Source organism: Lagopus muta, chromosome 3 (genome assembly GCF_023343835.1).
Source record: "Lagopus muta isolate bLagMut1 chromosome 3, bLagMut1 primary, whole genome shotgun sequence".
Lineage (NCBI taxonomy): Eukaryota > Metazoa > Chordata > Aves > Galliformes > Phasianidae > Lagopus > Lagopus muta.
In genome coordinates, this window is record NC_064435.1 from 44,775,225 (window position 1) to 44,796,718 (window position 21,494).

Genomic DNA, 21,494 nt, shown 5'->3' on the forward strand with positions numbered 1-21,494 from the left:
ACTCAGCCACTTCTAAAGTTGCTTAAAAGGGGTTTGTGTCAACCCGGCTGAGACAACTCAATTGAGGGAAGAAAATCCAAGTAGACAGGCCATTGGTGCTGGATTTTTTGCTATATAAATACCTGAAAAGGAATTTCCAAATCCACTGTGACACAGACATAATACTGGTGGAAAAGGGGAATAATCAGTTTATTTCAGTCACTAAGTCAAAACAAAAGTATATTGACAGTGAATCCACAGTGTAAAGAGTCTCTGAAGCCATTCGCCTGGCAGTGGGAGGAAGATTCCCTTTTGCAGGCGGTGCCAAAGGCCAGCTGCTGCCCATCCCTCGAGGATCCAACCTTGAGCAAAGCCTGCTGTGAGTGAGTGGGTTTGGGCAAGTCCCCAGCCCCAGCCCCACACTGGATTGGGGCACTGAGCCCCACCTTGGAGAGTGCTGGCGCTGTGTCTTACTTCCTGGGGATGGAGAGAATAAACAAGATAAAGCTGAACCCATGCAGTACAGAAACAAGGTAGGGAGTGCATTTCATCACGGTCTCAACAGCAGTATTTTATTTTTCATAGTATCATAGAATCATAGAATAGTCTGGGTTGAAAAGGATGTCAGAGATCATCTATTTTCAACCCTCCCACCACAAGGGAGGGTTGCCAACCACCAGACCAGTGTTTGGGCAGCATCATCAACCGCTGGACTAGTGTTTGTTACACTGTGAGGTTACAGGTTTTTCCTCCTTTCTTTCTTAAGGGAACGTTTAAGAAATCTTAAGAAGCAGTGCTGCAGTACAGCTGTGCCTTCCTTGCTGCATCTGTAGATTTCACACAGCCCAGTTTGACTTCCTGCCCCAACTTTTTGTTCAAAATAAACTTTTATTGGAAGATTATATATTTTGAGAAGTCCATATCCAACAGAGTATTAATTTATACTCCATTATGTAGCACTAAAAATGCTATTAAAAGCAAAAACTTATGCTTCCACAGACCAAGAATATCTATAAACGAGGCTTAGTGGTTTCACAGGGATCTCTCTTTTGAGGTTTCTTTCCTGAGTCACTGCTTTAGTCGTTCCAAATCTTCACCTCAGGGTAGTTTACTGAGGAGGACCACAAGCTGACCTGCATTATTACCCGGGCACAAAGAGCCCTTTCTCCCTGCGGAGGATAAATACCATGTCCCCAATGTAGTGGGCTGCTCAGTGTCAGCAGTTCCTACACACAACTGCCGGAGCCACTTCTGTGCATTACAGAGCAGCTGATTTGTTTCCAAAGCCATCATCAGCACAGAAGCAAAGACAAACACAAACGCAAACATAGATAAATAGAACATTAATATGCCTGCTGGCAACCTGCACCCTGCACAGATTAAGAGACCCTTAAAACCTCTGCGCAGTGTGATGCAATACACTACCTGACTCTCTTCAAGCTGTCTGACAACACAGCTCTCTGTATGTCTGTTTATAAGCAAAAAATGCTACAGCTACTTGACACTTCAAATAACAGCAATTCGCAAAGTCTTGGCACTTAATTTGCCAACTGTGCTTCCTTGCAAGGATGATGACTTGGGTTTTCTTCGTTTTGCTTGGAAAACAGAGTAATGAGGAAAACAACTTTCCTCAGCAGCACAAAATATTGCTTCTGTAAAAGAGTGAAAAAACATGAGTTAAAAGCAGCAAAAAGCTGTGGTAGAACTGCGAGCACACTTCGGCAGTGTGCTCTCAAGCCATGATACAGGGCTCGGTGTGGGCAGGCTGGATGCTGCCTTCATCCACTGTGTATTGGCAGCAGTCGGGGCTTTGATGTGCGCTGCTACCGCCTGCACTTCACAACAGGACCGTCCCTTAGGTGCAATAGCTTTTGTGTGTTAAATATCATTAAGGACAGCAGCTACTTGGCTGCAATGGATACAGCGCTGCTTTCTAAATCAGTGTCTCCTTTGTTGGGTTGTGTAAATCTGTTTTGCTGCTGCCCAGATAGGAACTGCTAATCTAAAAAACAAAACAAAACAAAACAAACAAACAAACAAAAAACCCACTAAAATAAGAGAGATTTATAATCTATTATAGCACAGTGTGTCGACATCAGCTTTCCCTGGTATTGAGAAGTAATAAAATAACCCAAATTATTCTATATACAAGTGAAAGACTGCAAGGAAAATGTTGTTTGAAGTGACTGCTCTGAAATGCTGAAAAAGCTCCTCTCAAATTGTAGTGTGCCTGAAGGACTTCTGGGACATGCTTTTTCCCTGAGTGAATTTACCAGGCATCCCGAGCATTGTTTGCCTCTTGGTTCTGTGGTGTCTCTGTGGATTTCTCATACTGATTGCTGCATTGCCTGCCTCTATGGGGAAAATAGCCTGTGTTTAGAAAATATATTAACATGCTTTAAGAATGTGTCTATTGTATTCAAACTAACAGTAAAAAAACAAGGAGAAAAAGCAATTTTCTTAAACCCATGCCGTGTGGTCAGCTTTAAAGCTAACCAACACACTTGTTCTGAGCACTGCGTTTAAAAATCTTTTTTAGATATCTCTCCTGGATCCCAAGGAACAGAGGTCTGGTGGGTTTTCTTTGCTCCTTGGCTCTTGAAGTGTATACCATTTTAGTTCGTAGTGAAGCTTCATGAAACACCTGCCGAGAACATAGAGCCTTAGGTGAATGCAAGTCAAATAGCCATGTCTGGGGGAGCGCCTGCACTGGATCTGTACGAGAATGAGGCTGCAAAGAGCTTTAGACAATGGTCTGATTGTCTGGGTCTCTGTGCCTGCCAGGAGCAAGACCAGGGGAAGGTGGGGTGGGGGCGAAAGGAGCTGGAAAAAAAGAAGTGAGGAAAAGCCTGAAACTATTTGGTTACAGCGTTACCCGTGTTATGACAGGGGCAGAAGGCTCCTTTGGTTTTGGTTCTTAACCTGGAATGCTAATTGTGTTACATATAAATCAATCTCTGAGAATATGAAAAGAAGGAAAATCAAGTCCTGGGGTTTCAGTCCTAGTGGGGGCAGGTGCATTATTAGTGCTTTGTGGGTAATTACATCTTCTCCACTGACAGCAGTAATAAAACTTATTGTGTGGACAGAGCTTACGTTGGTACCAGCCTCGAGCACTGAGTCACAGGGGAAGGCTCTGCCTGTGTGGGGCTCTCTGCAGGACAAAACTTTGATATGTGGCATGGAGGGTGTGATGGGTCTAAGTGTGATGTTGGTGTGTCTCAGTCAGACAGCCTTGTATGGCTCAGGCAGCTGTGAGACACTGCTCCATTACCTGGCATAGCCTGCGAGCTGAAGCTTCAGGAATGCAACTGAGGAAGCTATATTTTATCTTTATGAATGTAGAGAGACAGGCAGCTTACATGCCTATGTGATTAACATACACGTACACACGTATACATATAGGTTATACAGGTATATATGTTATATGGGTGTCTTCCCAATTATGGTCGCCTGCAGCACCCTAAACACTTCATTTGCGATTCTCTGAATTCCCTCTGGCTGTTGAGGTGCTTCCAACTGATGTGTATAATATGGATGTTCCATGTATATTTTTCCCCTCCAACCTCACTGCAAGTTCTTAATGTCCTTTATACTTACTATTCCTATACTTGGCTCCATATTCATCTCTGAATCTGTCAACACAGTTCACCTCCTGTAATCAGGAAATGGTGATTAAATGAACATCCAAGTACAGAAGCTGTCAACCTGGTGTTCATCTTTTTTTAAAGTTAGGAAAAAAAAAAAACAACCAACATTCAATTACCTTTTGCACTCATGTGGCTCTGAAAAACTCTTGGAAAAAGATTAAGGTGGAAAGGGGAAAATGAAAAAAAAAGGGGAGGGGAGGAGAAGGGGAAAAGATAAATGGGAAAAAAAAAAAAAAAGAAAAGGAAAAAAAGGGGGGAAAGGAGAAAAGGGGGAAAGATTGAAAGGAAGAAAGGAAAAAGGAAAAAGGAAGAGGGAGAGGGAGAGGGAGTGTATGACCTTAGCACAGAATCAGGTTGGAAGGCTAATATCAATTGTGTCATTTTTTGCATTTACTAGAGCAATAAAGGAAAAAGATCTCCATTGAAAATCCACGCATTGCAAGCCCTGCAGTTCTGTGTCTTCTTGGGTGGGTCACTAGAGCTCCTCAGAAAAACTCGTTTGGGACACAGCATCATAGCATCATATAATCGTAGACTCATAGCTTGGCGTGGGCTGGAAGGGACCTCGACGACCATCCGTTGCAGCTCCTGCCGTTTAGCGGCCTTTCTGCTCCGCGTTTTCGGCATCGGGTCCCCCTCTTCGAGAGCTCTCGGAAGCTTTGAGTCAGTGTTAAGTGACAGAGCGAAAAACAAGCCGCCTGGGGACGGGCGGACGCGGACTCTTCCCGCTCCCGTTCCCTTCTGTGGACTGGCCGGCCTCGAGCTGAGTGGCGCGGCGCGGCGCGGTGCGGCGCGCGCTCCCCGCAGCCCCGCTCTCTCCCAGCCTCTCCCGTCCCGCCCCGTCCGTTCCCCGCCGCCGCCACTGGGAGCGCGGCCCCTTTAAGAGCCCGGCTTTGCCTCCCGGTAGCTGAAGGTCATTAAACACAAAAGCGCTCCAGCGCTGCGGTCCAATATAGCGCATGCGCCCTGCCCGAGGACTGGCAGGGAGACGGCAATATGGCGAGAATGCCTGGCAGCGGCGGCGGCGGCGAGTGGAGCGGCGGTGGCGGCGGCGGCGGCGGCGGCGGCGGGGGCGGCGGGTACGGCGCGGGGGAGCGGCCGCCGGGCCGTGGGAGAGGAACCCCCCGGCCGCACCGCTACTGCAGCGCTGGAGAGGAGGAGGAGGGCGAGGAGGAGGATGAGATCCAGGAGGTGCAGATAACGGGGGACGAGGAGGAGGAGGACGGAGCCGATGGGGGGCTGCTGCTGGACGAGGAGGAGGAGGAGGAGGAGGAGGAAGAGGAGATGGGTCTGGACTGGGACGGCGAGGAGGAGCCCGAGCCCATGCCGCCCGCCCCGGGCCGTACGCCGAGCGGCGGCGGCGGCGGCGTCGGGGCAGCCCCGGGGGGAGCCGCGGCGACGGCCCCGGGGGGCGGCGGCGGCGGCCCCGGGGGGGCGGCGGAGGACGCGGAGCTGGAGGCGGCCCTGCTGCTGCAGCGGCCCGAGCGGGCGCGGCTGAGCGAGAACACGCGGCTGGCCACCCGCTACGCCGTGCGCATCTTCCGCGAGTACCTGAGCGAGAAGGCGCAGAGCCCGGACTTCGAGACCATGGACAAGGGGGCGCTGTGCCGGGTGCTGCGCTCCTTCTACGCCGAGGCACGCTCCAAGAGCGGACAGCTCTATTCCAAGTCGTCCCTCATCAGCATCCGCAGTTCCCTCAACCGCTACCTCAACGAGCCGCCCTACTGCCGCACCCTCGACCTCACCAAGGACCCCGAGCTGCGTGCCGCCAACCTGACGCTGGCTGCCGTCATCCGCAAGCTGGAGGAGCAGGGCGCGGGGCCGGTGGTGCAGAAGCAGGCCATCACCCGCGCTGACCTCCGCAAGCTCTACACCTGCAGCGTCTTCAGCACGCAGAGCCCCTTCGGGCTCCTCAACAAGGTCTGGTTTGAGACCTGCATGTACTTCTGCACGCGGGGCCGGGAGAACCAGCGGGAGCTGGAGGAGGACTCCTTCGGGCTGGCAGTGGACGAGGATGGACGCAAGTTCGTTTACTTCAAAGCGCTGGGGCCCTACCACAAGTCGCGCTCGTCCTCCTGGAGCAAGAAGCGGGCGGAGAGCAGTGACGAGGAGAACCTGCCCCGCATGTATGAGACTGGCACTGAGTTCTGCCCCTACGCCAGCTTCGTCAAGTACCTCTCCAAGCGCAACCCCCTGTGCAAAGCCTTTTTCCAGCGCCCGCGGGACCACTGCAGCGAGGGCGACGTCACCTGGTACGAGAACAAGGCCATCGGCAAGAACCTGTTGGGCACCCGCATGCAGATGCTCTCCAAGGCGGCCAAGCTCTCCAAGACCTACACCAATCACTGCATCGGTGCTGTCTCCATTGCCACCCTCAACAGCATCGCCGGCATTGGCACCAAGCTGGGGGGGCCACCGCCACCCCATCACCACCCCCCTCCCCATCACCACCACCACCACCACCACCACCTCCTCCACCACCCCGCTGGCGGGACCTGCTATGCCTCCGCTGCCCTCAACGGTGGGCCGAGGCCCCGGCCGCCCACCGCCAACCCGTACATGCTGCCCAAAGACGGTGACGCCGCGCCGGTGAAGGCGGAAGCAGCCGCGGTGGCCCCGGCCAAACGAGCCCTCTACGAGGCAGTGTTCCCAGCAGGGGCCGCGGCCGGCGGTGAGGCCTGCGGGTCCTCAGCCTCCCCCAAAAGACTGTGCCGCCGCCCCGCCGAGCCCCCAGACGCCGCCGCCGTGCCTGCCGTGGTGGTGGTCTCAGTGAAACACGACCCCCTGCCTCACCTCCTGCCCGAAGCCAACGGGCACAGAAGCACCACCTCACCCACTGTAGTATCACCTGCTCTTGTTTCCCCCACACAGGTAACCGGAAAAAGGAGGAAAAAAAAAAAAAAAAAAAAAAAAAAAAAAAAAAGAAAAAAAAGAAAAAGGCAAGCTGGTGACCCTGTCCCGTGCAGCCTGCTGCTTGCCCCCCTTCCCCTCTCTGTTTTTCTTTCTTTCCCTCCTTATTTTTTCTCCTCCCTCCTTTTTGCGGAAGATGCGAGTTATGAGTTCTGAAAGTCGGGCCAAAGTAGTAGATAAGGGCGTCTGATATCATTAGTGTGTGTGGTGTTCTTGATGTGCTAATGAACTATTTGAATAACCTCAGATGCAGGAAACAGCCAGGAGAATACTCAATTACACACTAGTAATGAGGGTGTAATTTTAAACTTCAGAAGTTAACAAGAGGGTTAATATGGCAATTGCATTCATCTTGTATTTGTTTATTTAAAATAGCTCTGTTTCCTGGCAGTGATCCTCTTTTTTTTTTTTTTTTCCTCTTTTTTTTTTTTTTTTTTATGAAGCAAATTGACTTGAGTTGCATTAGTTGCCATAGTGGCGAAATATACAGCAGCGCACAATTAGGTGGAGCTGAGCTGCAGAACCAGGCCCGGTTCTGCCTGCATGCCCACCACCTGCTGCCTGGCCCCTGCACTACCCTGTCTTTGGGTTTTTGGTCACAGGAGCTAACTTGGCAAACCCAGCTTCAATTGGAACCTTGCTACACTTTTACCCCTTGCTTTAAGTTTGGAAGTCATTCCAGCTCTGTCTATAAGATCTTGGCACCAACATCATGCCCCATACAATCTCATGTTTCAGGCCATAACCTCATTGCTCACTGCCCTATGTGACTCCCACCCCTGCAATGCCCAGTAACAGCGGTCAGTCGCAGCCTGCTGTGGGTGAGCGCAGCTCTCCGACATGCCTGAGCTGCTCCCAAGTGGAAATACCAGTTCTGGACAGAGTGACCCCACCGAGTGCCTGCAGCTCCTCAGCCACCTCAGGGCTGGCTAGGGGAGAGGCCGGGGATGCCTGCATAAGCATCTGTGGTCTTCAGAATACCGATGCCCCCTCCTTTTTGGTGTGTTCTTTGACCTAGTCAGTGGGGTTTGATCTCCTGGTGTCTGTGAATGGCTCGGAGGCTTGGCTGTGTGCAGACAGAGCTTTTGTTCTAGCTCATTATTTCAGGTATCAGCTAAAGCTTGTGGCTGAGTTTTAACCCCACGCTCCTCATTTACTTGCTTTTAACAACCTTGAGAGTAATTTTGAAACTCTCAGCACGGTCCAGTGTTCAGGAAGGTCTTGCATACAGGGACAGGGACCCAATGGAGAGAGCATCATGCACCCTCAAACTGTACAGCAAAGGCATTGGGTCTACAGCCTGGCCCGCACCTCTCTGAACAACGCACCCAGCTCATGTGAGGAGGGATCCATTTGTTGTGTAGCTGTGTTTTTGGGCACTAGTGATTCTCATTAGTGGCTGGTGACTCAAGTTGTTCTATGGTTCTGTGACTAGGAGGAGGAGAGAAGTATCTCAAACAGGTGGCGGCGTGCACAGCTATGTGCTGTTTTCTTATAACTGCAGCGGGGAGGAAAATGAGCAGTCAGCGAGGCTAGGAGACAGTGTGGGCTTCAGAAGTAATTATATGGAAATGTTCATCTCCGTTCACAATATCATGAGCTAAACAAGGTACCCAGCCACTTCTGTAGCTAAATCTCTCCTTTGCTACAAAAACTCATTAATTTAAGTCTTGAGGAGAGGGAAGCTTTGTTTTTTTCTTAATCACCAATTCTTGTGTGTCATTTTTAGCTTGTTTTAACTTACGTGCTTCTTCTGGGATGTGACAAAATCTTGTCTGCGAAATAGTTTCCTTGGGTAAATGTTCATGCTGAACTTTTTCTTTCCATCTACCTTTTACACTAGTTACGCTGGTTGGGACCCAAGGCATTTCCTGGGGAAATTAATGGCTGGCTGGGGTTAATGGCCCGCGGCACGGCCCCCAGTCATCGGCTCTCCCAGCTGGTCATTAATCCCCAGGAAATGCCTCGGCTCTCTAATCACGGTTGCTTCATTATAAACAAAGACTTTCCGGGCCCTTTTACTGAATGCATCTTATCAAGCCATGTGGTGCTAAATTCTGCTGTTGACAAATATCACTGATTCCCTGAAGTTGGTTGTGTTGGCAGCTATCCTTCCAGGGGTTGCGCACTGCTGTCCCACAGCCTGGTGTAACACCCTGCTTAATGAGTGGCAGTGTGATGAGCAGACATCGGAGTGGGTTTAGCTGTGTACAAGCATATGCATTCTTACAGCATTAATACCTTGAGCAAGGTATGGAAAAGGTTAAGCAAAGGCACTAAAGTGGAGGTATTGAATTTGCTCTGAGTATGAGCTTCAAACAATCTGAGCAGAGATGCTGCTTTTGCTCTTTTTTATTGTGGCTGCTGTGTTCTTTAAGTTTCAGCCCCGGGATGAGTTGTTAACACTTGGTTTGCAGGAGCCTCCTTCAGAATTGGAAAAGACGCTTTGAATGATCGTCTTGATCCTTAGGTTGCAGCTGTGAGAGCTGCATTATGCAGTGTGCTTTAAGCACACTGTGCCATCTTGGCACAACTTGCTTTTCAGTCCTAGTTTGCTCTGAAGTGTAGCAATTTTCTTGCCACTGACAGCAGTGTTTCAGCTCAAGTTGATGACAGAGGGATGTAATTTGGCTGTTGTTCATCTCTCATGGTACTGAAAGATGAACAATAGCTGAAGTTTAAGCTTTTGATGCTGCAATGTGGTGGTAGCTGTTGAGTTTTATAGGCCTGGTACATGCTGAGCTTCCTACAGTAGTAATTCCCAAAAATAGGTCTAAGGAAATAGTTCAGCTTCCGCTGTGGGTGAACGGAGTCGTGGGTCACTTCAGTATTCTCCTGTCATGTTGGTCTGTAACTCAGTGTCTGACGGCTTGTGGAGAGTTTATCAGCTCTTAAATGACCAGATGTTCAGAGGATGTCACAAGCATGGCCCGTGTGCTTTTGTCTTGGGTGTTCTGGGGAGTGCTTCGGTGTTTTTTTGCTGATTTAAACCCAAGGCTGTTTTTTTCATTTGTTTTCTTTTGATTTTTTTCACTGCCTTACACTTTCTTTGAAGGGCTTTCTTTGACCAGACCCAGAAATCTTGTACTGACTGCAGGTTTCTCAAAAGAAGGCAGAATAGTATTACATGATGAAATAATTAGACAGAAATCACAAATGGCAGCAAATCAAAGCAATTAATAAATTAGTCTAGCTCTCTTCATTACGTTTTTCTCTTAGCAGTGGGTGACAATCTTTACCTTTGTTGTGAGGATGTCCCACCTTTCCAAAAACTGCCACAAAAGAGGCTCCTGTTCTGCATAAGCTGTTACAGTGCTCTGCCAAGAGTCATCACCAGGAGCTTTCCATGTGTGCAGTATAGGAGAACTCTTAAGAAAGCATCAGGAATACTTAGGATCAGAAAGCATCAGGAATACTTAGCAGTGTTAGGAAGCTAGGCTTTATTTCTGTGTGGATAATAGGTGGACCAATATTCCTGTCTCAGCGGCTTAAAGTACAGCAGCTACTGAGACTGGTGATTGCAAAATGCCTTGTTAATTCTCCTGAGAGTGCATCTGTTTATTTAGCTTTCCAGGTTAGTTTTGGTTACACCACTATAGTGGTGTTAGTGCCATCCCCTTTCATTGGTAGATTAGCAGAGCTTGCAAGATGTACTTCATGTCTGTTCTAAAAGAAACACTGTTAAAATCTATAAGTGAGGATAAAAGGAATGTAACATTGCACCTGCCTTTGAGGCTGTTTGTTTCTTGGTTGATTTTTATTTTTTTCTTGAAAGGAAAAAGTTTCTTCTAGTAGAGTTACATACGTAGGAAGACAGTTGCAGAAAGGATGTGTTATAGCTGCTGGTCATCAAAGCTGCTCTTAAATCTGGGAGAGGGGAGGCAGATGAAGCACATATTGTCCCTAAATCTGATGTCCTTAACAGTCTCCATAGCAAAACCTTGGCTATTGTTTATTCAGTGTACAATCCATGCTGTTCGTAACTGTGAATTCTTCTAAAGACCAGTCATTGAACAGAGTTGTTTTGTTGTTTTGAAAGTGGAAGGATATCCTAAACTATGATCCTTATAACCAACCTGAGGTTAGGTAGGAGATGAGTGCAGGGAATGAGAAACAGAACAGAGAAGCAGCTCAGTAGCCTCCGCAGGCTCTGGGGGCTGTGTGTGCATTGGAGTGCAGGATGGGAGCTGCTCCTTCTTCTCTTCCACTTGAGGCAGCTGGTGGGGAGGGCAAGATGTGCTCCAAGGTGACCTGGGGTGAATTTCTTAGATGTGAGAATGGCATTTTGTTGCACACATGTAGAATTTGGATTTTGGAGTCAAATACAGTTGCTGTATCAACTTAGTTGCATTGGTGTGATGTATGTACCTGTTTCAGGTGGTGTTTTCTACCAGCAGCATGTAAGTTTTTATAAAGTTTTTACTTTTTAGAAGTTGGACTGCATTTAGTTATTTGCATCACGTGAAGTAGTCAGAAACTTGCCTAGTCCAGCTTTGGGTGAGAGGAGTGCCAGAGATTATCCATTTCATGTAAGTCAAACGAAGATGACCTTTTACATACAATTAGAGGGAAGACAGTGTCATTGAAGCACTGCTGTATTTTGACACTTCTGGAACTCTATAGAACCCCAAATGAGTAAGTCGGTACTCTTCCTCTGTGAGCATCAAAGGGGAACTGCACAAACTTAAAGGCAGCAGTTGTTTTTTTCTAACAGGAAAGTCTTCTATGATTATCCTGTAAAAGATTTCCCATTGCCCACTGCTCTCCTGCTAGAGAGCAAGAGATCAGAAACTGTTTGGTCTAATTGGTGAGTCTGTGTGACAGCGAGCTGCCTTATTTCATGTGTGGTGTAGAAATGAATGAGTGCTTAAAACCTTTGAAACACACCACTACTGCACAAGCCATAGGCTGTAATTAAATTGAATGTGGGGTTGTATTGTCTTGTGCCCTTGGCTATAAACTTGATAACAGACCATGGTACACCCACTATTGTGTTAGAAGCTGGAACCTAATTAGCAATGTTGTAGATTTTCAGTCACTTTCGAAGCCCTTCTGTTCATCCCTTTCCCAGTGTCCTTTTTTTTTTTTTCCTTATTATTTTGCTTTTCTGTTTCTGAAGCAATAAAAGCATCCTGTTTTTCGAAGGAAATTATTGAGGGCATGTAGCCAAATATGTACGTGGAAGATAATTTTTTATCGTATTTTGGATTGAAGGGACAAGTGTTAGTGACTGCGTTCTATCTGATGTAGAAGAGATTTATTAATGTGATAGTCAAAATATATAATCACATTTTGAGGGAATGCTTTGTAAGCCCCTCTCAGGCATTTAAGGGGGGAGGAGGGAAGGGATTGCAACTTCTCACAATACCTTGATCTGAAAGTAACGTTGAAAGACATGAGATTGAAGTCTGCTCTCGTTGTTATTTTGGGATTATCCACGTAGAAAAATGGCTCTTCCAGGCTTTTAGAAATTCACATGCTTTTGCACTCAGCCAATTTTAGTGAGTTGATCTGAAAACCTTCAAACTTGCTAGGGACTTAATCCCTAATGAGGACAAGTGCTTTGATCTGTTCTTAGTGCCATTTTTAATTTAGGAAATAAAGTTAGAGCACACAGATGCAGCATGTACATTTCCAGTAAATTCTTCATTAATTGATATGCTTACTGATTGCATGTGTCTGTACTCTTCTGTAGCTGGGACAGATCATTTCAGTTCTAGCACAGTACTCCATCTCCATCCTTCCTCCTTAAGCATACACACCAGTGTCTGGTGATGCTGTCATTTATTTGAGTTCTGCTGTTTTTTATATGGGGAGTGGGAGGCTGTGAAGTTCCAAGTGTTGCATTTGGGATCTCTAATGAAAGGGCTGCAGCTCCTGGGCTGCCCTGTAAATTGGCACCTGTGTATGCTGTTGCTACTTTTGCATCTCTCTGCCAGAAGCATAGTGCATAAATGAATGACTTCTCTAAAACGCCGCTGTATTTTAAGCTCCTCTTTTGTGTGTATGTGTCCGTTTGTGTGTTTAAAATTAAGGATTTCTGGAGAAATTTCAAGAGTGATTTTTCAGTGCCCTTGAGCTGAACCCTGAGTTGTTTCTAAGTGCACGTGTATAGAGATATGTATTTGTGTGTGTAATGGATCCGTATGCATATGCTGCTTTTACTGCTGTTGATTTCTTTCTGTGTGTTTCTAGTATGCTTCAAAAGTGTCAGGGAATAGTCAGAGGGAGTACTTAGCACTGGTGAGGCTGCACCTCGAGTACTGTGTTCAGTTTTTGGGTCCCTCACTACAAGAGAGACATTCAGAGAAGGGCGATGGTGCTATGAAGGTTTTGGAGCACAAGTCTCATGGGGAGCAGCTAAAGGAACTGGGATTGTTCAGCCTGGAGGAGGCTCAGGGAAGACCTTATTGCTCTGTGCAACTCCCTGAAAGGAGGTTATGGTGAGGTGTGGTTCAGCTTCTTCACCCAGGTAACAGCAATAGGAGAGCAGTAATGGTCTCAAGGTGCACCAGGGGAAGTTCAGATTGGGTATTAGGAGAAATTTCTCCACAGAGTGGTGAGGCAGTGGCACAGGCTGCCCAGGGAGGTGGAGGAGTCACTGTCCCTGGAGGTGTTCAAGAACCGTGTGGATGTGGCACTGAGGGACGTGGTCAGTGGGCATCGTGGTGATGGGCTGATGGTTGGACTACATGATCCTAGTGGTCTTTTCCAATCTTAATGATTCCATGATTCTGTTAAGGTCCAGTACCATAGTCCTGACCCCTTGCTCTGAGTTTGAGTTAGTAGCTGTGAAGCCCATGCCCATCTCGTCAGTGTAAGCTCCTATTTTACACTCACAAAGCAAACTTGTGCATTGTTCCTTTAGTCTTTGTCTTGGATATCACAGTAGATAGCTAGGAAATTAATGCAGACCATGTTTGCTGTGTTTGGGAGATGATACTTTCTCTAGGCTTTTATCAAGTTGGTGTGGAAACGTGTTGCCTTTTTTCTGTAATTGTATCACCAGTTAATGGAACTGACCCTGCATCCAGTCTGGACCTGGTTTGCATTTTACTCAACTGTTGAAAGTGCATTTTAGTGGGAAGAAGTAAAGAGATGCTGAAAGCATGTGGGTTTTTGGGAAGTAATTGCTTAGTAAAGAAGCCTGTTAGTATCTGTATACTTTCTGTTGCCTTTTAACTTCGCAATGCTGAAGCATACATTTTGCTGACTATATCTCTGAAAATGCAGCTTCTCAGAAGAATTACCTTGTCTTTCTAAAAATACATATAAATGGGTGACACAAAAAAAAAACACAGTAATTGGCAAATTCCAGGACTGTGAGGGCTAGAAAAGCACCTGTCCTTGCAGGCAGAGGGAATGGTGCAAAGCTGTGTGGTCTCCGTAGAACAGACTGATGGTGGTGGGAATAAGATTTGAAAAATGTGAAGTCTTGGAACATGTATTCTTCAGCTATGGTTTAGGTGTCTTAAAAAAAACAAAACAAAACAAGTCTGGAAAATCAGCTTGGGAAACTGTTCCCTCTCCAAACCCCTATGTGAAGGTTTGACTTCTATGACATGGACACAGCTTTAACTCAAAGCAGAGTTCTGCCTGCCTTGTTTAGTGCATTTGACGCACTTCCAAAATAACCTGATTTCTGTTTCTATCTCTGGAAGTCCTTGCAGGTTACCATTTATTTATTTAAAGCATTGTTGAAATGCACCTGCATCTGTCAGCTGCTTTCAGAGAAAACATTGCAGGTCTTCTTGCTGCTGCTTAAGCAGGACCTGGATACCAGTGTTTCCTCTGAAAGGACTTCTGGACACAAGCTGCTCCCTTCCTTGTAGGTTGTAGGGAAGTGCCAGAAGTGAGGCATGCCCCAAAGCATCAAGTAACAGCTATGCTCATTTTAACCAGTACAGAGTTGTTAAAATATGAATCAAGCTAAAATGTGGTGACTCAGATAATATTAAATGTAGTGTGAATTGCATTCTAATGCATTGCATTGGTAAACACAAGTAGCACTACACTGAGATGTGAATGGCCAAGAGTATCTGTATGGTATAGTGGAAGAGAAATGAATGCTTTTTTTTGTTTGTTTGGTTGGTTGGTTTTTAAGTTTGCTATGGTATTTGATAGAGAAGGATTCCTCAGAAAGGGAGTTTTAACCAATCAGTTTTCCTAAGTGTAGCATATTCACTTGCAGACTGCTGATAGATCTATGCAGGATGATGAATAATAATAGCAGGCTCAATCATGGTGTGGGGTAGTGATACAGCAGTGACTGCTGCAGTCATGTAGCGTGAATGGAGGCTGCATGTTAGTTGTGTTATAGAGAGGTAGTAAGGCATCAGATCAAATCCATAATTTGTCCAAGGTAGAAGTGGCTGATGTATATTTCATATATGTAAAGTCGTAAATATTTAATATCATATACAAGAGCTTCTCCGGAAGTAATGCCTCCTATTCTTTGATGCTGGACCACAAAGGCAGAGGTGAATGTTGGTGTTGGCCCCTCCAGAGCCTCTATGTCTTTTTGTAGTGAGAGACCCAAAAACTGAATGCAGTACTTGACGTGCAGCCTCACCAGTGATGAGTACAGGGGGATGATCACCTCCTGCTCCCACTGACTATTCCCTGCCACTTTTGAAGCATACTAGAAACACACAGAAAGAAATCAACAGTTGGAGGTGTGACAGTTGAGGTTGATTCAGTATTCAGTTTCATGTTGTTGCCATGTGACAGATGGCAGCAGAGGGGCTGTCTGACAGAATGGCATCTGATGTGGAAGTGCATATGAAGCAAAGATGTGTCATTGAACTTCTTCATGTGGAAGAAATGGCACCTATTTGTTGATGCTTGTTGAGTGCTTATGGAGACCAACCAGTGGCTGTGAGCACAGCAAGGTGGTGGGTGCTACGTTTCAGCTGTGGCAACAGTGACAGTGGGTCACCTCCACTGGAGCAAATTTTTATGAGCATGGCATGTAGACTCTTGTTCATCACTGGAGACAAAGCATAACAAATGGTCGTGACTGTGTTGAGAAAGAGCGTTTTGTAGCTGAGAGTTTTTTTCTATCAAATAGTGTTATTGCAGTCTATGTATCTGTTGTAGTTTCTGTGGAAATAAATAGGAAGCATTACTTTCAGAGTGACCTATGTGTTCGTGAAATACACTTTTTATTATATAAATATTTATATTTATATATAAAAATATGTATTTACATTCTTATATATATGAAACATACTTATACATAGCATAAATAATACAAATATATTTAAATTATGTACTGTAATACTATAAAACATGTGCTCTCTCTTTTTCTCTATACATGGATATATATAGTAGTAGATTAGATTTCACAGGGCCCATGTTCACATTCTTTCTAAAGGAGAAAGCAGAGCAAACAAAAATTCCTTCCATGCTGCTGTTTGAGCAGTGACCGAGGAGCCCTGCCCTGGGTACATGGGGCACCAGCAGCGAGGCAGCCTGAGCCCCTGAGGGTTTTCCTCCAGAAACGTAAACAAGTATTGTAGAGAAACCCTAAAGCATTCTCATTTTTTTCCCCTACTGTTTATAGAAAACAAAAAGCTCCAAATCAAACATATAGTCTGAAAACTTTTTATTCACTTTAATGGCAATGGTGTGATATAATTGTTACCTGAGAGGGGGAGGAGAGCAGGGGTGAGTGCTCCAACCTACCCAGAAGTAAGCAAGTAGAGTTAAATAATGGGTCCAGCTGGGCTGTGGGGCAGAATTTGAGGGTAAGGAAAAGAGATGGAACTGAGGAATAAGGATGAGAAGGTGAGAAGCCATTACCACCTACCTTATTGTAACCTGTCAGGTATGGACTAGATTTCATTTCTGTATGCCAGTGTGCATCCACTGAGTCCGTTGGATGGGTTCAAAAGGTGGGAAATAATGTCTCCGAACTGGGGCTACAACTAGAAGAGGAAATTTGGATTAAAAAATTTTTCCTTCCTAATACTAAATAACATGTATAGAGGGCAGTAAAGCAAGATTTGATCAAGGAAAAGATAGAGCCAGGGAGTGGCAACGAAGAATGGTTTGCTTTATTTAAAGTAGAAATGCTAGAGGAAAATGTAGAAGTAGAGTAGAGGGGGAGAAATCTTGGTGTTCTTCAACTTCCAAGTTAGTTACAAGAAGCTGAGTGTGACTTAAATTGAGTACACTGTATTACTGCCTCTTATGGAAATCAAAACCTAAAGATTTTTTTTCCTTAACCTTAAAAAATGTCGTGTTTTAAAGTAGTGGTTGCCTTTAGAGTTCTGTTTTACAGTAAGTGCTGGTTCTTGGGTATGTATCCCAAAAGGGATCTGCTGTCAGCACTGTGGTAGCGCAACGTGGAAGCATTGTGCTTGCTTTTATTCCTAATGGCCAATAAACGAGTTTCGTCAAGCTCCTTGAAATACTCCTTGTAAACTCAAGTGTCCAGATCAATCTCTCATTCACATCTTATTAAAGTTCAGTGAGGAAGTCGGGCAAACAGGGTTTTGATCAAAGCACTGTGTGCTGGTGATGTACCCCATTAGTCTTTAAGCTTCTTCATATAATTCCTCAAGAGAACTCCAGTGGGTTTTCTCCTCTAAAGAAAGCTTTCCCCCACCCAAACTGCTTCCAGCAATGAGGTGGGAGCATGTGGGTCCCCAGAGGGATGCAAGAATAGGATGCGATGTATGGGCTGTGGCCCTGCTTCTCTTGTGCCTATCTGGCTTGTGGTTTTCTAGTGAAATGCTAGCATTGTTTAGTCCCTGTGATAAATGGCTATGTGCATCCAAAATTACTTGTGTATACTGCTCTGTTCTGTATGTTAATGCCTGCGTTCTCATTGTGCAGTCAGTTCATGTTACGTATCACAGCTTTAAATGCCTCAGTGATGTGCTTAATCAAAACATGTTGGTTTTGCCCCTAAAGAAACAATTGCAGGGTCCTAGCTCCAAGAAGGCAGGAATTTCTTGTTGGTTCTGTTGGTGGATGGCTGGATGCTGGCTTTCAGCAAGTAATTCTTTAGAAGTAGTTAAGCTGCTATCATACAGCAGTCCATTTTTCTTAAACCTATTTTAAACTTTTATACAGTCTCTTTTCAGATCTCTCCTCTATCAAGTTTCTGCTTGTGCATCTCGATGAGTAGAAGACCTCAGAACAGTATTTACAGCATCTGCTTCTATGCTTTATACGTGTAACTGTAACAAGATGCACAACCATGTGCTGCATTATAACTTTATTCAAGGAGAAGAGTTTATCTGCTCTGCTTACCCATGGCAGGCAGATGCCTTGAGCATTGCTGCAAATCAGCAGCATTGTTTTGGAGGCACTGTTGAATACGTTGTTTTTGTTGTGCAATTTGAATAAAAGCTGTGTTTTGCTGTGGGGAAAATGAAGCCCACAAGAAATAGCCATCACAACACAACCTCCCTGCAGCCAGTGTGACCATCACCTAGGTGTGAGGTTGTGCTTCAGGAGCTAGGGATAGAAGTGCTGGAGGTGACTGAGAAAGCTGATAAGAGATGTTAATCAGTATCATCAGCAATTTTAGCCCAAAGCAGGGTGGGGAAGGAAGTCCTCAGCAATGATAATGGGAAATTGTTAGCTGTTCTTTGCCCTCCTGAGGCCCCAGCTGGAGCAGTGCATCCAGTCCTGGGGCCCCCAGCACAAGAAGGATGTGGAGCTGTTGAAGCGTGTCCAAAAGAGCACCAGGGCCATGAAGATCATCAAAGGGATGGAGCACCTCTTCCATGAAGAAAGGCTGAGGGAGCTGCATTTGTTCAGCTTGCACAGGAGAAGGCTTCAAGGAGTCCTCATTGCAGCTTTCCATTACATGAAGGGAACTTTTAAACAAGAGAGAGTCCAGCTTCTTATATGGTCTGAGAATGATAGGATAAGGGGAATGGCTTTCAACTAGAAGAGGGGAGATTTAGGTTAGATATTAGGTACAAATTATTTACTCAGAGGGTGGTAAGGTGTGAGCTGCTGGGTGGCAGCCCTGCCCATGGAGGTGGGAGAGACTGGATGGGTCCCTTCCAACCCAAACCATTCTATGACTCTTAAAGCAGTTTTCTTGTGATTTACATGAAAGGTAGCAGTCTCAGTTGGGATCCTAGTAGAGTGTCCTCCCTCCTGGCAGAGGAGTCCAGCACGAATGACACTAATTGTCACCTTTGCTGGCAGCGAGGCTGAGAGGAGGAGCTGCCTCTGTCACCAGCAGTGAGCTCCCCTGTGATGAGCTGGCTGTGGCTCTGCCCCCACCACACTGCCATCAGGGTGTCCTGCTGGGCTGGAAGCAGGATGTAAGCTAAAAGCAGTGGGCTCCTGCACCAATTTAAGTGGAAAAGCAAGACTAATGACCAAATTTGTTTTCTTCATGGTTTTTACTTGCCCTGAAAAATAGCGATTTGCTTCTCTATCCTCCTGGCTTTACCATCTCCTCAATATAACTTCTCTGACTTTTACTGATGGCTTCTTGTGCCTGATCTTTTCTTAATGAAGCAGGGGGGCTATATTTTATTCTGTCCTGCACAGGCTTCTTTTTGTCACTCATTCTTGTTTTCCTTCCACTCTGTTTCCACTCCAGGCAAAAATTATTTCCAGCCGAGAAGGGCTGGATGCGTGTCATTCCACAGCAGTTGTAAAAGGCCCCACAGTTTTGCTTGCAAACATCAGAACTCATTTTGCCTGTGTGCACATCCTGTGTTCTCACCTTGAGTGTACGTGAGGGAGGTCATTCAGGGCTGGACCCTGGGGCTGTCTGTCCCAGTGCTCCCATCCCTAGGCCAGTGACCAGGAGCAGGTGTCTGCGGAGACTGGGAAATGGGCAGGGAGGGCATGCTTGTGGTGGTCTCAGGTGCTTCTCATGTGGGTGTTATAAAAACACCAATTTCCCTCTGAGGTATAAATGACATTCGTAATGAAAAGATCAGATACTAACACAATAGCGTTCAGTCTGTGGGATGAACGGACCCCTTTGCATTTTCTTCTCAATCTGTTTTGATGGGAATGTTGATTGCAGACAAGGTAAACTTGTTTGTGCTTTGTTCATTAATAACAAACCATAAACTGGCCTGCCTCCCCTCCCCACAGGCAAGGCACTTGAAGAGATGCCAGACAATTAAACTACTTAAGGCAGTAATTACAGTCAAATATACAACAAAAATAAAATCACTGCACAGGCTTTTTTTATTTTTTTTTTATGCTTGGTTTTGTTCTCTCTATTTATTAAACCACAACTCTTGCCTCGCGACTGAACAGGAATCTCTCAGTCGGTGGTACCAAAGGACCGAAGTTCAGAGAAGCTGTGGTGCCCCATCCCTGGAGGCACTCAAGGCCAGGTTGGATGGGTCTATGGGCTGCTGAGCTGCTGGATGGCAACCCTGCCCACATCACGGGGCAGAACTGGATGGGCTTTGAGGTCCCTCCCAACCCAAACCATTCTGTGAAGGTTCCTGAAGTGCACAGCAAGCTTACCTGGGTTCAGCTTGGCATTTAGCAACCTCATTGATGGTCTTGCGACACATTCTTCACAGCACTGAAATTCTGCTTGTTTGAGGCATTTGTTCAGTTTATAGGACTGGCACCTGCCTGACTCTTATTAAGAGTGTGATACCAATGGTCTCCTGAAACTTTTCCTTTCTGACTTTCCTGATTCCTCTTGTACATGGCAGAGCGTTCCTCAGCCTGCTGTGATGCTGAGGAAGGGAAGGTTGAATGAGGCTGAATCACTTAATCCTGACTTAGCTTCAAATATTTACCTGTACCTGGTGCATTTTAAAATTCCAAAATAAGCGTCCACGTGCCTGACTTGCTGTGAGCCTATTTAATAAGTTGGCGTCCTGCAGCACTGTGTGCACCAGTTCAACATATTTAAGTGAAATTCTTAGTGACTTCAGTATTCCAGATAAAGTGCACTTTAAAAAGAAAGAAACGGAGCTGTAATGAGATCCAGCTGGTGTACATAAACCTTTCACATTGCATTACATAATTAAGTTGGGAAGTAATGTATGGGGGAAAGTTCTTGTTGCTTATTCTTTTGTACTGGAGTTTTACAAGGCTGTATAAATACTGTAAGTATTTAATGGGGGAAAAGCAGGATTAAAAGCAAACGGCAGAAGATGGATTGTACGACAACGTCATAAAACAAGCGAGCAGTATTACCCTTGTGGTATTTGGTATTAAATAACTGAAACTTGGCAGTGTGCTGTGCATTGACATTGCTCTCATAAGATCGTTTTCTAATTGATCGCTTTGGTTAACATGATTGCTTTAAAGGTAAATTGGTTTATGCTGAACAATACCAGAGCGCAAATTCCCTCTGGTTTTGGCCAGCCTTTTTTATTCAGCGAAATCTACACCGCTGCGGCATTCAAAGCAGGGTATGAGCTCCTGGGCTCCTTACCATAACTTAACAACCTGTTCTGCTTTTAACAAACTGTAATTACAGAAACATAAACTACATCTTCATTTATTTCGACTGTAGAGCATGGGAGAGGAATGTGGGAAGGAATTCTTTGTACCGCTGTGAATTTAGTTGCCTACCTTGCAGTTGTTTCATAAACATCCTCGAAAGCTTCTGAAAATACTGAATGTGGAATGTGCCAAAAATGGTTAAAACTCCAGACTCTGTCCTCTGGCAGGCAAGCCCTGGCAAATCTTAGCTTGATGCTGCTGCCCTCGGCTGCCCTCCTTTGCAGAAGGCTTTTGCTCCCTTGCAGAGTCAGCAGAACGTACCTGGGCTTCAGCAGCTGCACCAAGCCCTGGTCAGCGGATTTTATGGGGCTGCCCTTGTCGCTGGGGATGGGCACTGGGCTGCCCAGCTGGTGACGGGGCATGCACGAGGCACGGGCACGTGGTCAGCTCTGCCGGCACTGCCCCAGGGCAGTGACCCCAGGGAGAGGAGCGGTGAGAAGGAGCCGTCCCAAATTGCACAGCTGTTTGCTGAGTGATGGTGAGTCGGAG

At 46.0% G+C, this 21,494-nt stretch overlaps 1 protein-coding gene across 2 annotated transcripts in view; it reads left to right on the forward strand.

Moving 5' to 3' along the window:
* The window catches only part of KCTD1 (potassium channel tetramerization domain containing 1), a 96,463-nt gene that overhangs the window by 26,914 nt on the left and 48,055 nt on the right, over nucleotides 1-21,494 (forward strand). The window contains exon 1 of one of the 2 annotated variants that reach the window (XM_048940292.1): nucleotides 12,830-21,483. The exons of the other annotated variant lie outside the window; for it this stretch is intronic. Coding sequence (XP_048796249.1) covers nucleotides 21,481-21,483 — 3 coding nt within the window. The 5' untranslated portion in view covers nucleotides 12,830-21,480. Of the gene's footprint in view, nucleotides 1-12,829; nucleotides 21,484-21,494 lie in introns of those variants that run through there. 2 annotated transcript variants of the gene reach the window in all.